The sequence below is a fragment of the Amblyraja radiata genome, chromosome 1 (assembly GCF_010909765.2).
Source record: "Amblyraja radiata isolate CabotCenter1 chromosome 1, sAmbRad1.1.pri, whole genome shotgun sequence".
Classification (NCBI taxonomy): domain Eukaryota; kingdom Metazoa; phylum Chordata; class Chondrichthyes; order Rajiformes; family Rajidae; genus Amblyraja; species Amblyraja radiata.
The window spans coordinates 146,994,085-147,009,940 of record NC_045956.1 but is presented as its reverse complement, the minus strand read 5'-3'; the positions used below and the strand labels follow the sequence as shown (position 1 = coordinate 147,009,940).

Sequence of the window (15,856 nt, the reverse complement as noted above, 5' to 3'; positions counted from 1 at the left end):
ATTACTTGTCATTTCTGCGATGTTCCAAGTTCGACTCCCGAGTTACCAAGTTCCTCTCCCGAGTTACTCTTGAGCCAACGTCTACCGACGTGTTGTAAAATCATCACATGGTAAAAATGACTGTTTTATTTAACTTTATGTGTGAATTTATATTTTCATTTTAGTGTAAGTAATTTCATTGCATCTGTCTTTCCTTTAAAAAGTGGTTATCATGTATCTGCTTATCTGATGGTAGATCTCAAAACTTGCCATTGAGTGCTTTGCATTGTCGCCTTTATTGCCCGAATTTAGGCTTGTGTTCCATTTCTCAGCTGAATGAGAGTACATACTGGAAATACTTATTTATGCTTCATTTGTTGATTTGCATGTTTGAGAAGCCCTTTTTCAGACCACTGTGTTGTTTGCTGTGGTGCTCCTTTTCTCAATATGTGCAAAAAAGCATTTTTTATACTGAACAAGATGAATAAAGACTTTGTTTCACATTCACCGTTCACACACTCTACCCCCAATACCATGTAACCATATATAACCATATAACAATTACAGCACGGAAACAGGCCATCTCGACCCTTCTAGTCCGTGCCGAACACATAATCTCCCCTAATCCCATATACCTGCGCTCAGACCATAACCCTCCATTCCTTTCCCATCCATATAACTATCCAATTTATTTTTAAATGATAAAAACGAACCTGCCTCCACCACCTTCACTGGAAGCTCATTCCACACAGCTGCCACTCTCTGAGTAAAGAAGTTCCCCCTCATGTTACCCCTAAACTTCAGTCCCTTAATTCTCAAGTCATGTCCCCTTGTTTGAATCTTCCCAACTCTCAGTGGGAAAAGCTTTTCCACGTCAACTCTGTCTATCCCTCTCATCATTTTAAAAACCTCTATCAAGTCCCCCCTTAACCTTCTGCGCTCCAAAGAATAAAGCCCTAACTTGTTCAACCTTTCTCTGTAACTTAGTTGCTGAAACCCAGGCAACATTCTAGTAAATCTCCTCTGTACTCTCTCTATTTTGTTGATTTCTAATTTTTTTAGTCACCAGTCTCCCGTGCGGGACTTTATCAAAGGCTTTCTGAAAGTCTAGATAAACTACATCTATCGCCTCCCCTTCATCCATTTTATTTGTCACATCCTCAAAAAATTCCAGAAGATTAGTCAAGCATGACCCACACTTTACTCACAAGACTCTCGAGTCAAAGACTCACACTTTACTCACAAGGCTGCTCCCCTAGAGCGGTTATATTCACTGATAAATTGCCTAATTTAACAATTTCCAAACCAAATTCTTCAGTTTTAAACTGTTTGTCCCTTGTGACTTCCTCTCCTCCCCCAAGAGCTCCAGCCAATCAGTGCTTCTTCCCGCTTCTCCTTGTTGCTGCGTTTTGCCACTCTTTTTCAACTGTTTTCCCCCTCTGACTCACCTCTGTCTCTCCTCCCCATGGGCTCCAGCCTATCAGTACTTCTTTCTGCTTCTCCTTGTTGCTGCTTCTTCAAAATCCACGTATGCTATGTTAGGTCTGTCTGCGTTTTGCCGCTCTTTTTCAACTGTTTTCCTCCTCCCATTCACCTGTGTCTCTCCTCCCCCACGGGCTCCAGCCAATCAGTGCTTCTTCTTGCTTCTCCTTGTTGCTGCTTCTTCAAAATCCACGTCAGCTCTGTGTTGTCAGTCAGCTCTGAGTTACCTCAACTTTCTAAACTCTAGCGAGTAGAGGCCCAGTGCTTTTAAGTGCTCATCATATGCTAACCCACTCATTCCTGGAATCATTCTTGTAAACCTCCCCTGGACCCTCTCTAGAGCTAACACATCCTTTGGATATGGGGCCCAAATGTGTTGACAGCACACCACATGCGGCCTGACCAGCGCCTTATAGTCTCACCATTACATCTTTGTTGTGTTGTGCAACCATTTTCTTTAAGCGAATGAAGTGGGATTATTTTAGGGCAGTGTATTATTTAAGTAGCCCCAATCTATGTTTCTAAAAGTTGATGAGAATTATTGAAGTTCCACAGCATGCTCACGCGGGTTTCCACCAACACAGTTGTGCTGGTCCAAATGGATTTCCCCAATGCAATTGTGCTGGTCCCAATGGATTTCCCCAATGCAGTTGTGCTGGTCCCAATGGATTTCCCCAATGCAGTTGTGCTGGTCCCAATGATTCCTTAATGCATTTCAAAATATAGTCTCATAATTATAATTAGATCCTGACATATCACAACATATTTCCATTCCACAACATTCTCCTTCCTAATAGCTATCAATATAATTGTAGATAGAAGGAACTGCAGATGCTGGTTTACAAAACAAGACAAAAAGTGCTAGAGCAAGTCAGCGGCCAGGCAGTCTCACTGGAGAGGACATGGATAATGGTTTCAGGTCAGGATACTTCTTCAGACTGATTGTGGAAGGTGGGAGGGGAAGAACGCTTAAAGAGAGGGGCAGGCCAAAACCTCACAGGATGAAAAGTGAAGACCAGGGGAAATCTATGTTTGTTTCGTCTGGGGAGAGGGGGGCGATAGCAGAGCTTACATGACACTAAACTAATGTGTCATCCAGATAACTGTGTTCAAGAAGGAACTGCAGATGCTGGCAGATCGAAGGTACACAAAAATGCTGGAGAAACTCAGCGGGCGCAGCAGCATCTATGGAGCGAAGGAAATAGGCGACGTTTCGTCTGAAGAAGAGTTTCGGCCCGAAACGTCGCCTATTTCCTTCGCTCCATAGATGCTGCTGCACCCGCTGAGTTTTTCCAGCATTTTTGTGTAACTGTGTGAGTCAGTGGGCCTTGCCCCTTCAAAGCAGGTATACCCTTTTGTTTTGGATATGAAGGAAGTGCAGATGCTGGTTTACACCCTTCGAAAGGTCTCGACCCGAAATGTCACACATTCCTTCTCTCCAGAGATGCTGCCTGACCCGCTCCAGAATTGTGTGTCTATCTTTAGTGTAAACCAACATCTGTCAACACACAAGGTCAGGATGAGAATGGGAGCGGGAGATCAGGTGCAAAGATCTTATAGCAGAGCATCTTTGATCAGGTGGGTCTAGTCCAGGCGGACCGAGCGGAGCTTGTTCAGGGAAACGCCCGGCTCTTTGTTCTGCCCGACCACGTGGCCGGGTCCCGGCGGCAGATGAGGGGGGGGAGGGGACGTGAGGCGGTGACGCCCAAGGCGGGGGTGGGCCGGCTGGCAGTGACGCGCCACGTCGCAGGGCGGGGGCGGGCCGTCTGGCGGTGACGCGCTACGTCGCAAGGCGGGGGCGGGGCTGGTCGGCTGGCGGTGACGCGCTACGTCGCCCGGCGGGGGCGGGGCGTCTGGCGGTGACGCGCTACGTCGCCAGGCGGGGGTGGGGCTGGTGGGTTGGCGGTGACGCGCTACGTCGCCAGGCGGGGGCGGGCCGGCCTGCGGTGACGCGCCACGTCGCCAGGCGGGGGCGGGGCTGGTGCTGGTGACGCGCTACGTCGCCAGGCGGGGGCGGGTCTAGCGCGAGCGGCGGTGGCGGTTGGTGGTTGGTGGGGGTGGGGGGGAAGGAGACGCAGAAGCTGATCGTCTCCTCTTCTTCTTGTTGCTCTCGGCGGAGACCTGCAGCTCCCGGCCTCACATCGTACGTATTGCATCCTCGCGATCTCCCGCGGCCCTCATTCCCGCCGAAGCTTTTCGTAACTAGTTTTCATTCGTTGTGTGTTCGTCCTTTTAAATAAAAATCTGAAATGATAAGTCTTGCCCCTCTCCCCCCGCGTGTGTGTAACGAGGGAGGATGGCGGCGGCGGTGGACAGGCGTCGGCCAATGACAGCAGCCATTCGGCCTGTTGCTGGGTGGATCCGCCAATCAGCGGCGGGGGGCGGAACGTCCGGTGTCTTCCCGGTATCGAAGTTTGATCGGGGGAACAAAATGGGAGCCGGCGGCGGCGAGCAGAGCAGAGCAGAGCAGATGCGGCACTGCCTCGCAACCCGCCCCGCCATCCCTGAAGGATCAGTGTCCGGTGAAACGCGCCTGCTGGATTATACAACCCACGTTAGGGTCCTGATCCACATTTGGGGTTTTTTATTTTATTTTTTTGAGGGGTGGTGTTCAGGCGGGGATGGGATGTGGTTCATAAGTGACAGGAGCAGAATTAGGACATCACTCCGCCATTCAATCATGGCTGATCTATTATATCCCTCCTAACTCCATTCTCCTGTCTTCTCCCCGTAACCCCTGATACCCGTACTAGTGGGTCGGTCGGTTGGATGCACCCCAGGTGTCTGCGTGTGGAATTCACAAGGGTGGGTATCTACCCAGCCCCGCACTGATCCACCCCGCCCGGGCGTATGTCCCGTGTACCCACGCCCTGCGCGTTTCTTGTCCCATCTCGCCCGCCCTTGGCTCCCACTCTCCGTCTCTCAAGGTTGTTGCTCCCAACTCCAGCAGGAAACTTGCCACTTCGGATCCGCACTGAAATGTCCAATGTGATTCCTTATCGGCGAGGCAATAAAACTGTGACTAGGTCCACACATTGAGCTGAAGATAAACCTTGTGCCAGGCTCTCCAACTAAAGAGGTACCCTTTACACCAGGCCCAGAAAAATCAGTGATCTAATCTATTCACTTGTAAGGCAGTAACTGAAGATATTGAAAATAGACCGACACAGATATTTGAAGTATAGACACCAGAGGGACGTTGGTAGAGAATAAGAATATGGTGTTGAGGGTACGTCAGCTAACATTTTATTGTAAAGTAATTTGAGTCTTGGTGAATCTTTTTCTGTTGGTTTTGCGTGCATCATGGGTGGAGTCTGGCCTACTGAGTACCTTCGGAGATTGTTTTACTGTAATATATAGTTTTAGCACCTGCTTCTCCATAGTTAATCTCTTTTCCTGCTTCTGTGAAAGTAAAGGTGGTGAATTTGCCATATGCAGACATTAATAAAATGTCCAAATCATTTAATAAATCATTTATCTGACAAAATGTAATGGGTGTAGTGATATGTGGGATTGCTGCACAAACTGATTGGGTAAGAAATTAAGGGTAGAGTATTTGATTAATACTAATTATTATGGTCAGTCACTAAGAAGTTGTATGTCGTGCCTCAGCTGTATTTTTCCTGTATACTGCACATCATGCAGAATTTTATACTGTTCAAAACAACACTGTCCTGTTGGAATGCTTAAGTCCTGAAAGTTCACATCTAGTGCTGAGTGACACCTGAAATTTGCTTTTGAATTTTTCATTTAGACACACTATCCATTTTTGTTTTGTTGCACTGTAAGTGATTACAATAGGGTAACTTTCAGTAGGTTCACAACATTCATATTCATTTATTACACTTGGGGTATTGCCTTTATATTGGAGAACACTAGATTTTTGGTTGTCACGAAAATGTTAATTAATAGATTGTCAATCTTTATAGGTTGTTTGAATTAAATATAGGTAACATTGAAAAATGCAGTGATGTGCAACAGCCTGGTTAGTCTTTTTGCAGCAACATCAAACAGTGGAAATTCCATTTGAAATTGCTGGCAAAACAAAACCAAAATTCCAACATCTATATGGAATGAAAATCATATATAAATATATTAGGTACCCCATCCATGTTTAATAATAGCCATTTTCTTTTCCATATTAAAGGTATCTCCTAATTAGTCATTTGTCTGTTCTTCCATGTTGTAATTTTTTGCGTTGTGAACAAATGTCATTGACTGATACTTGAGTAAATTCTTTTGCATTAACCTATTGAATCTTTTTTTATTAATTGAACAGATAGCTCTTAATTCTGCACATTTTAGTGTATGAAAATAAAGTGGAAATTCTCCTTGATCATTGGAGCACACTTAAAATATGTATTGTCTTAAATTGTTGGCAGGCAAAAAATATACATGAACACAGGGTGCTACAATAATCACTCCATTCTTATTGCACCTCTGATCCATGATTTTGTTAGCCATACGGTACCTTAAAAGTGATGGTGTTTGAGCATAAAAGCTTGAAATTGATGCAACTAAGAATTTTCCTCAAATCCAACTTTTGAGATCTAAATATTAGGTATTCTTCCATGTTTAATAGTCATATTCATTTCAATATTAAAGGTATTTAAAGCTAATCTTGAAGGCAAACTGGTGTGAAAAGTAATTCCATGCAAAGAAGGTCAGGTACTCGTTGAGTTCTCCGATCTGTATGTCATGGTCTGAGGAGGAGATTTTTGTCTTCAAGATTTGTTCCCTTCAGTTATTCTATATTGTAAGAGGATTTTGTTTTGATATTAGTTAATCTTAATTTCTTCCCAGAAACCTGCAGTTTTTTCAATTTTTGTAAAATTAACTTAATATTGGCTTTTAAAAAAATAAACAGATGCCTAAGTCAAGAGAAGTTGTTTCCACAAGCTCAGACAGCGAGTCGGATAGTGAAGTTGATCAAAAGGTAAGAGAAAAAGAATATTAGTTTGATATAAACCATGTTGGATATTACTGATTTTAGGTCGCTTGCAATAAATTATCTACAATGTCTACTCCATTGTGAATATTGGACATTGTCTATGAAACTGGCACACTACAATGCTGAGAACTGAATACTGCACTTATCTTTCCCTCTGCCCTCAAGTATACGTCATGTTATACTTGGTGTTTAACTACAATCAAGTTATACCTTAGTTTGACTTGATTGTATTTATAATTGTATACCATTATCTGATCTGATTAGATATCATGCAAAACAATGCTTTTCACTGCACCTCAGTACACGTGACAATAATAACTCAAAACTTAGATGTTTTGCTTCTTAAATGGTCATTCGTGTAACTCTCGTAGTACAATAATATCACAATCTCTCAATTCAAATCTGGAAAGTTGTGTGTTTCGACTGAAACCGTTAAATATTGGCTTTGTGAATATGAATTTGATTATTTTGATTCAAAGCAGATCTTGTAATACCTGATAACACATTTGCAATATTAATTCTTGAGTGCTGTACAACACTTAAAAGATCCTTTTCCTCAGATTAATCTGTATGCTAAATAACAACTTGATTTTATAAAATAACTAAGTTGGTTGATTTCTCCAGCATTTTTGTCTATGTTTGATTTTTCCAGCATCTGCAGTTCTTTCTTAAACAAGTTGGTTGTAATCAATCATTGGAGATGCTTGGTTTATATCTAAATATAGGGTTTTTGCTGAGGCTTGGGAGAAGATAAAGTATTCTTTCCACTTAGTGAATTAGTTTTTGTATCATGACCAAACAAGTAACATTTAATTTTGCTCTCAGCTAATCAGTAGCTCTGGTAACATGCATTTCCAGTGATCTTAAAATGATCTTAACATACCTCAGTAAGAATATTTGCAAAACTTCACTGTGGATGATGAAAGAAAAAGTAACTAACAAAAAAAACATAGTGAAATATCTTCATGCTTGCATCAGACACATGATATAGTACAGACAGAAATGGAAATTATAGTTTAATCTGTCAATTTATGTGTAATCATCTGACCTAAATTTATTTTACATGGCAATTAGTTGTGCCCTATTTTGGCTTTATAGTCTATCTAAAATAAATTACAAGTAAGCCATTGTTCTGATAATGAACCAAAGAAAAATATTTTTGACTCGACTAATTTGAAAGTAAATTACAGCAGCAGATGAGTTACAGCTGCAGTTGCGGCATGTATTTGAGCAATAAATGTTATATTGTGAAGGTGGCTCTCAGGATTGAAAAGACACCCAAAACTGAACTCAGAAAACTTTCTATTTCAAAGTATCATTCTCCATGTTTTATATGAACCATATATGATATATTCAATTTTTAATCTTTATTTATGAAGGTGAAACCAGTAATTTCTGGATTTTCTTTACAGGCTAAGAGAAAGAAGATTATCGCAGAGAAGCCAGCGAAAAAACAAAAGGGTGGTGAAAGTTCTGGAGGTGCAAAATGTGCTAAAAGTGACAAAGATGATAACCTATTTCAGGTGTGTTTTAGTTTCAAGAAGTCTAAAGTGTGTATGTAACTATTTTTGTGCAATGTATGGTATGTTGTGATACATCATGGAAATGATGATTTGCACCCGCCCACTGGCTCCCAAGGGTCGGGCAATTTCCACTATCAAACCCCTCGGCACGGGAATGGATGAGTCCGGAGGTGGCCGTTAGTTAAAGGCATAAAGGGCAGGGGTTTAGGTGCCATCTTCCTCTTGCAGACTTGCTGGTCAGGAGAAGGACAGCGATTAAAATACCTCCTGAAACACCTGGCTCCTCGCCTTCATTTCGGGGTTGTCGTTGCGCTACATTAGTGACCCTGACGCTCCATTATTGTCATGATGGAGGCAAAAGACAGAACCGCCCGTCCGTCCACCTCACAGGCCAACTGGGCCCTGTCTCTCGATGCGGTCTCTGTGAAATTACCTACCTTCTGGACCACCCGGCCTCATGTCTGGTTTCAGCAGGCGGAGGCCCAATGCCAGCTGCGGGGCATTACAGCGGATGACACCCGCTACTACTACCTGGTGGGGGCCCTTGACCAGGACACGGCCGGGAAATACCTCGGCCTTAAGGAGCTCCTGCTCCAGATTTATGGGCTCAGCAGGATGGAGCATGCTGCCAGGCTCCTTCATATGGAGGGGCTAGGCGACCGCCGGCCATCAAGCCTCCTAAACGAGATGGTCGCGCTCCTGGATGGGCACACGCCATGCCTAATATTCGAGTACACCTACCTGTATCTGCTGCCGGCCTACATCCGCCTGCAACTTACCGACGCCTCCTTCATCGACACCAGGGCCCTTGGTAGGCATGCCCACGCGCTTTGGATGACGTCACTGTGGAACGAGTGACAGCTGCGTCCCAGAGGCCTGTGCGATCGGCCCCTCCCACCCACCCCAGCGGCCGTAGCGGGTACTACACCTGCAGTCCACCACCAGCAGGCTCCAAGCGCCACCAGCAGGAGGTGCTGGTGCTATTACCACCAGCGCTGGGGTGCTGCAGCACAGCAATGCCGTCAGCCATGCACATTCCCGGGAAATGCCGGGGCCAGTTGCCAATAGTCCCTGCGGCGGGCGGCCAGACTCATCGCCTCTTCGCCTGGGACCGGCGCTCTGGGAGCTGCTTCCTCGTGGATACCGGGGCAGAGCTGAGCGTCCTGCCCCCTTGGCTGGCAGACATTTGTTCCGGTAAGCAGGGGGCCATCCTCACTGCGGCAAATGGCAGCCCCATCCGCACATACGGTGTTCGCGCGGTCCCGATCGTGTTCGGCTCCTGTCATTTCTCTTGGAGGTTTACCATCGCTGATGTCTCCCAGCCGTTGCTCGGTGCTGACTTCCTCCTGGCTCACTCCCTCCTGGTGGACGTCAGGGCTCAGCTCTTGGTCCACGCCGCCACGATGGAGCCGATCACGCTGCATTTGGATGAGTTGGTTGGACGCCGCCTGTCGTCCGTGGATTCCTGCTTTGCTCGGGTCTGGGACGCTTTCCCGGAAATCCTTACCCCACAGTTCTGGTCGTCGACCCCCAGGCACGGGGTGGTTCATTTCATACAGACTACCGGCCCACCTCGCGGGGATTATCGATGGCTGAATGCCGCTACCACCACAGACCGATACCCCGTACCCCACATCCAGGACTTCAACGCCCATTTGGCCGGGGCTACAATTTTCTACAAAGAGGATTTAGTATGGGGTTATAACCAGATCCCGGTCCACCCAGAGGATGTGTCCAAGACGGCAATCATCATGCCGTTCAGGCTATGCGAGTTCGTGCGGATGCCATGCGGCCTCAGGACAATTTACAGAAGCCATTTAACCTGCATTACTTTGGGATGTGGGAGGGATCGAGGCACCCAGAGAAAAACCAGGAGGTCACAGGGAGAATGTGTGAACTCCAGACAGCAACGGTAGTCAGGATTGAACCCAGTACTCTATCACTATTCCACCCTATTAGTTGATTGGGGGTGGTGCGCTGTGGTTTGCTTGATGCAGTGGACTGTGGTCCAGCTCTCTGCAGTTTGAAGTTAAAATTACGTATTTTGCCGCACCAGGTCTTAACTGCCTCAAGATTGAAGGGTAGGTTTTTCTTCCATCTTTTTTTGGGGGATTAGAATGGCGGAATGAAGCCAGGAATTTGTCAGCTGTGCCCAGCCTGTAAAATTTAGTTTTCTCGCTTTTGAACTTGGAGACTGAGGGGAGATGAATGGGATTATGAGTGGCTTGGATAGGGTAAAGGTCAGAACTTTTTGACCAGGATGGAAATGTCAAAGACTAGAGGGCATAGCTTTAAGGTGAGAGTTTAAAGATCTACAGGACAAGTTTTTAAAAGTGGTGGGTGCTTGGAACATGTTGCTGGGGTGATGGTGTCATGCCGTGAAAACAGAGAGGATGAGACGGAGTTTCTTCCCACAGGCCATCAGGACTGTAAACTATTATCTCACCAGAGACAAATTTACTGTACTAATTTACTGTTGTGTTTAAAAAAAAAAAATCTAACATTCTGATTATGTTCTATTCTGTTCTGTAATTTTTGCACAATCTGCAGACATTGCCGCTTTCATTTTACTGCATATCTTGTATGTGTATGTGACAAATAAACTTGACTTGAATTGGTGGCAGATATGATACTGGTGTTAGAATCTTTTAAATAGGCACGTGGACTTGTCGGGAATGATGGGATATGATCATAGCTTTGTGTGACAAATGGTTTAGTGATGTTACTTTCACATCCTGATCTGAAATGTAGCTGAATTAACGAAACAAAATAATAGCACATGGTCTATCATACACAAAGATGAAAAGTCAAACTGCTTTTAACAGTGACAAAATTGCAATCGTATTTTCACCCATGAACACCAGTAGAATTTTTACTCTTATAAATATCAAGAGCTTCGAGTGGTTTAAGTTGGCCAAGCATATCATTCTGCAATATGATCCATAACATTAAAATTCTTCTATTGTTATTAAATATTAATTTTGCGTTTGAGGCAGCAGAAGTTATGTAACGCCCTCCAGGCACTGTGGCCAGTTCAATGTGCTGTTGTCGAGGGCCTTGAGGTCTACCCCTCCACCAGGGGGGCGGAGGACAGCGCAGATGAAAATTACGTGCTGCACTGTTTGTTGGTCTGTTAAATCCTTACCAACCACCATCCTTACCAACTGCATCACAGTATGGTATGGCAACTGCTCTGTCTCCGACCGGAAGGCATTGCAGAGGGTGGTGAAAATTGCCCAACGCATCACCGGTTCCTCGCTCCCCTCCATTGAGTCTGTCCAAAGCAAGCGTTGTCTGCGGAGGGCGCTCAGCATCGCCAAGGACTGCTCTCACCCCAACCATGGACTGTTTACCCTCCTACCATCCGGGAGGCGCTACAGGTCTCTCCGTTGCCGAACCAGCAGGTCCAGGAACAGCTTCTTCCCGGCAGCTGTCACTCTACTCAACAACGTACCTCGGTGACTGCCAATCACCCCCCCCCCCACCACCCGGACACTTATTATCACTTATTATTATTTATTCAAATCATTTGCTATGTCGCTCTTCCAGGGAGATGCTAAATGCATTTCGTTGTCTCTGTACTGTACACTGACAATGACAATTAAAATTGAATCTGAATCTGAATTTAAATGTTTGTCTGTTTGTTAACTATTTAATTGCACAATATTAATAAGGACTTTTACATGAAGATAACTTTTAAGAACTGTGCTATTAGATCATTAGGGCTAATTCCAACTGCTTCTTCGACAGATTGGCAAAATGAGATATGTCAGCGTGCGTGAATTCAAAGGGAAAGTCCTAATTGATGTCAGAGAATACTGGATGAACCAAGATGGTGAAATGAAGCCTGGGAAAAAAGGTGATTTTTAAAAAAATGTATTGTCTAATGGGAATGTGGATGCAAATTTAAAATGATGGGTTACATTGGATTAGATGAGGCTTGCCATTATAAATTAGCAGATTTCTGTGGGGGACTGTTCCACTTGCAACCTTCCCTTACTAAATGTGATGCCTTCAAATAAAAGATTGACAGAGGTTAATTGTAAAATGTTATTTTATAACTTTAACCTTGGATTTCTGTTGCCAGTTATAACACTTTTGTTTATAAATTTAGGAATCTCTCTATTACCAGACCAGTGGAACCAACTGAAGGAAATGATTCCTGACATTGACGATGCACTAAAAAAGTTATAAAATGTCCATATGAAGATGTACCCTGCTTTTTGTCATCTGTAACATTGTTTTTTTAAAAGACGAAATTAAGCTTTGTATTGTACTGTTCATGTGGCTGTTTTTTATGTTTATGCAGCACATCAGTGTTCATTTTTAAAATCTCACTAAAGGGTACAAAAAAAAATTGTATGGGGATTATTTTTAGTGTGGGAAAAAAATGTTTCATGATGGTCAGTAATTGCCATATCATGTCTTTAAACTGTTACATATATTATCCCCAGGTGTCAATCCAAGTATTTTATGAAAACGGCTTCATAACTGTTGCTTTATCTAGATCATTTCTTTGTTCAGGGTCCAATTGTTGAAATCTCTGGCTATATCAGATTGGCAACTTTAGCTTTCCCTAATGGGTAAAGTCACCCCAAGTGTGGCAATAAGCTTAAAAACCATTTGTGGTTATTGCTGTTAGCTGAGCAGATCTTGCTCACCTGCAACAGAATTCAGATTGTTACATTTTTCCTTGGTGCCCAAGTATGGGGGGTGATTATCATTCTGCATGTGACTTACTGGAACACAAACCTGTAAAAGTCTTTGAGGACACGAGGCAGAATTAAACGTACATCTGCTGCCATCCCATAGGAAGTTTAAATGACCTGACTAAACATATTTGCTACTGAGACTTGCGTTTGAATAACGATATCTTGAAAGAACGATATCTGAGATCTGTTCTTGTTTCAAATCCATTCCAAGAAAATAAACATTAACAATGTTACGAGGTTAAATTTGTCAGACTTTGAATTTTCTTTGCTTTTGGTGAGTGTACTGTACATTAAAGTATCTGAGCGCTTATGATCCAGATAAGCCTTTTTGTTTGAAATGACGATGGGCAATGTTTAGTTTCTCCACATACTCTCGAATAACTGTCCTTCGAGTATTGCTGAAATCTGTAGCTGGAATAATTTGGCTATGGAATGTTTGGACTTTTGTGAACAGTTTTAAGATATTAATAGCTTTTAATATTTTAAACCATAGGGAACTATCCTAATGTAGGTAAATGACTAGTATTTGGTTTAAATGATCAATGATTGACATTTAGTTCACTATTCAGCATTTTCCACTTTTCCCACTAACCATTTATGTATTGGCTATTTAGGAATAATTTTAATCTGAAAAGTGACTGGCTAGGCATACCACTATATATGGGCTCTTAATTGCAGTACTATGCCTAATTTAATATTTTTCAGTATGCTTTTGTATTATTTCACGATGTCCATATTTCTCTGATCTGTATTGAAATATGGTTAATTAAATAAAGCTGCGGCAATTTGATCTGACTTTGACTTCAATTTTAATTTACTAAAGTGTTTTGCCAAACATTTGTCCACCGTTTGGTACATCCTGTGGTTGCTTTAATAATAATAATAATAAATTTTATTTAATGGGCGCCTTTCAGACATCTCAAGGACACCTTACATAGTAATCGGAATAAAAACATATAATCGGAATAGAACAAGTAAAAAAGACATCACAGAGACACAAATTAAAAACAGAATTCAATCCAAAAACAGAAAATCAAAAACACAATGTGAAGAGAGAGCAGCGGCAGCCAAAGCGCGCCAGCGTCCACTCTCTCTTCACGACAGCCATCTTGGACACAGACCTACAGGACTACAATTAGACAAAAAAATCATCCCCCCACAGTGGGTAGCACTGTGGAGGAAGGCACAATGTCCAGTCCCCACCCCATGTTCACCCCAAAGTCAGGCCTATTGAGACCACCGCAGTTGCCTCTACGGAGGCCCGATGTCCCTGGCCGTTCTCACCGGGTGGTCATGCCCCGTCGTCGGGAGAGTCCTTTCGGCGGCTGGGCCACCTGGAACGGCCGCTTCCTGGTTGGAGCCCGCGGCTGCCGAAGCCGACAAGGCCGCGCCGGTTTGGAGCTCCCAGGCTCCCGATGATAAAGTCGGCGCCGCCTTCCGCACTGCCACCTCTCCGCTCCGCAGCCCGGAGATGCTGCTCTCGGCGGTCCAGCTTGCCAGAGCTCCAGCGCGGCGACCCAGGCAAGGCGTCGCCCGCTCCGCTCCAGCGCTCCAACGCTGTGCTGCTGCCGAGGTGATGGGCGGTCCCCGCCAGGAAACGGCGCTCCAAGCACGCAGGTAGGCCACGAGGGCGGGCCGATGGGCAGCCCAGAGAAAAGGCTGTCACACCGACCAGGTAGGGACCTAGAAATAAAGTTACACCTACCCCCCCACATTAAAAGACCATATCCCCTACAAACAAAAAAACAGGACTCACTAAAAACTATAAAAAAAACGGAGTATTCATTTGCCAGAGAATTTCATTGGAAATTAAGTCAAAGGTTGAGGATATTTAAATTGAATGCGAGTGTGAGATGTTTACTCTTCAGATCCTTGTATAAAATAAAATAATTGCATCTTTGTCTCAGTGTTGATGCTGTAACTGGGTGCATCTATGCTGTCTTTGTAAGTAAGCAAATGGTCTGTATTACTGATTCTAGCAAAAAGACTGGCAATAAGTTAAACTAGACGAGGTGGGACCCATTGGAGGGGTGGGGGAGGGGGAACATTCAAAACCTTCATAACTTTTGTACTAATTCACCAGAACAAAACTTAAACGCCATGAGGATCGTTTTTGCGCAAATGTAATTACAACGCAGACAGGAAGTGGTCAAGATGAGAGTTTTAGTAATATACTAGACTAAGTGGGACCCGTTGGGTCCCATGTTCACACCGGAGGGCTGGTCTGCCGACGCAATATTCCACCTCCACCAATATTCCACCTCTCCACCAATATTCCACCTCTCCACCAATTGGTGGCCAGTAAAGGGGGGGGCTTTCTGGAGTGTTTCCAGAGGGCTCGTAAGGACATTGTGGGCCAAATGGATTCCTGGGGTGGAAGCTCAGTCACTCAAGCCTGATGTGCTGGCAGCTCATTCACGGCTGGCGGGCTGGCAGTTGACTCGCTGCTATTCCTTGAAATTCCATTTCAAGCAGGGTGCAAGGCCACCAAATTCAAATGCAGTTTCCTACCACTTCTAGCAGGGTGCAAGGCCACCAAATTCAAGTGCAGTTTCATACCGCTTCAAGCAGGGTGCAATGCCACCAAATTCAAGTGTAGTTTCATACCACTTCAAGCAGGGTGAAACTACCATAAAACCACACAAAGCACCACATAAACACCACACTCACAGTTCAGTAGACATTCAGTGTGTGCAGTTGATTCACAGCTCAAACAGTCGTGACCTCTCCCCCATCTTGCAGTGGCTGAGTCACACCCACACTTCTGGGTTTTATAATCCCTCCCACCGGAAGGGGCGTGGCCTTCATGGCGTGATTGACAGGACGGAATCTCAACATTTTTAAAACACTAATAACACTTATTTCAAGTGCAGTTTCATACCACTTCTAGCAGGGTGCAAGGCCACCGAATTCAAGTGCAGTTTCATACCACTTCAAGCAGGGTGCAAGGCCACCAAATTCAAGTACAGTTTCATACCACTTCAAGTGGGATCCAAGGCCACCAAATTCAAGTGCAGTTTCATACCACTTTCAGCAGGGTGCAAGGCCACCAAATTCAAGTGCAGTTTCATACCATTTCAAGCAGGGTGCAAGGCCACCAAATTCAAATGCAGCTTCATACCATTTCATGCAGGGTGCTACGCCACCACATTCAAATGCAGTTTCATACCATTTCATGCACGGTGCAAGGCCACCACATTCAAATGCAG

At 44.4% G+C, this 15,856-nt stretch overlaps 1 protein-coding gene across 2 annotated transcripts; it reads left to right on the top strand.

The window, feature by feature from the left end:
- The first annotated feature begins 3,477 nt into the window (after nucleotides 1-3,477).
- On the top strand, nucleotides 3,478-13,442 carry sub1 (SUB1 regulator of transcription). Of its 2 annotated transcripts, none has more exons than XM_033032291.1 (5): nucleotides 3,478-3,604; nucleotides 6,329-6,397; nucleotides 7,825-7,935; nucleotides 11,686-11,794; nucleotides 12,050-13,442. In XM_033032291.1, exons 2-5 carry the CDS (start codon nucleotides 6,329-6,331, stop codon nucleotides 12,127-12,129), a joined length of 369 nt encoding a protein of 122 aa, XP_032888182.1. In that variant the 5' UTR covers nucleotides 3,478-3,604; the 3' UTR covers nucleotides 12,130-13,442. The 2 variants fall into 2 exon arrangements, with proteins under 2 accessions (XP_032888182.1, XP_032888180.1); XM_033032289.1 differs by lacking the exon at nucleotides 3,478-3,604 and adding an exon at nucleotides 4,600-4,690.
- The last annotated feature ends 2,414 nt before the right edge of the window (nucleotides 13,443-15,856 follow it).

Coding starts and splice junctions, on each gene's coding strand:
- sub1 (XM_033032289.1), top strand. Junction 6,398..7,824: donor ATAGTGAAGTTGATCAAAAG/GTAAGAGAAAAA, acceptor TTTTCTTTACAG/GCTAAGAGAAAGAAGATTAT. Junction 7,936..11,685: donor AAGATGATAACCTATTTCAG/GTGTGTTTTAGT, acceptor CTTCTTCGACAG/ATTGGCAAAATGAGATATGT.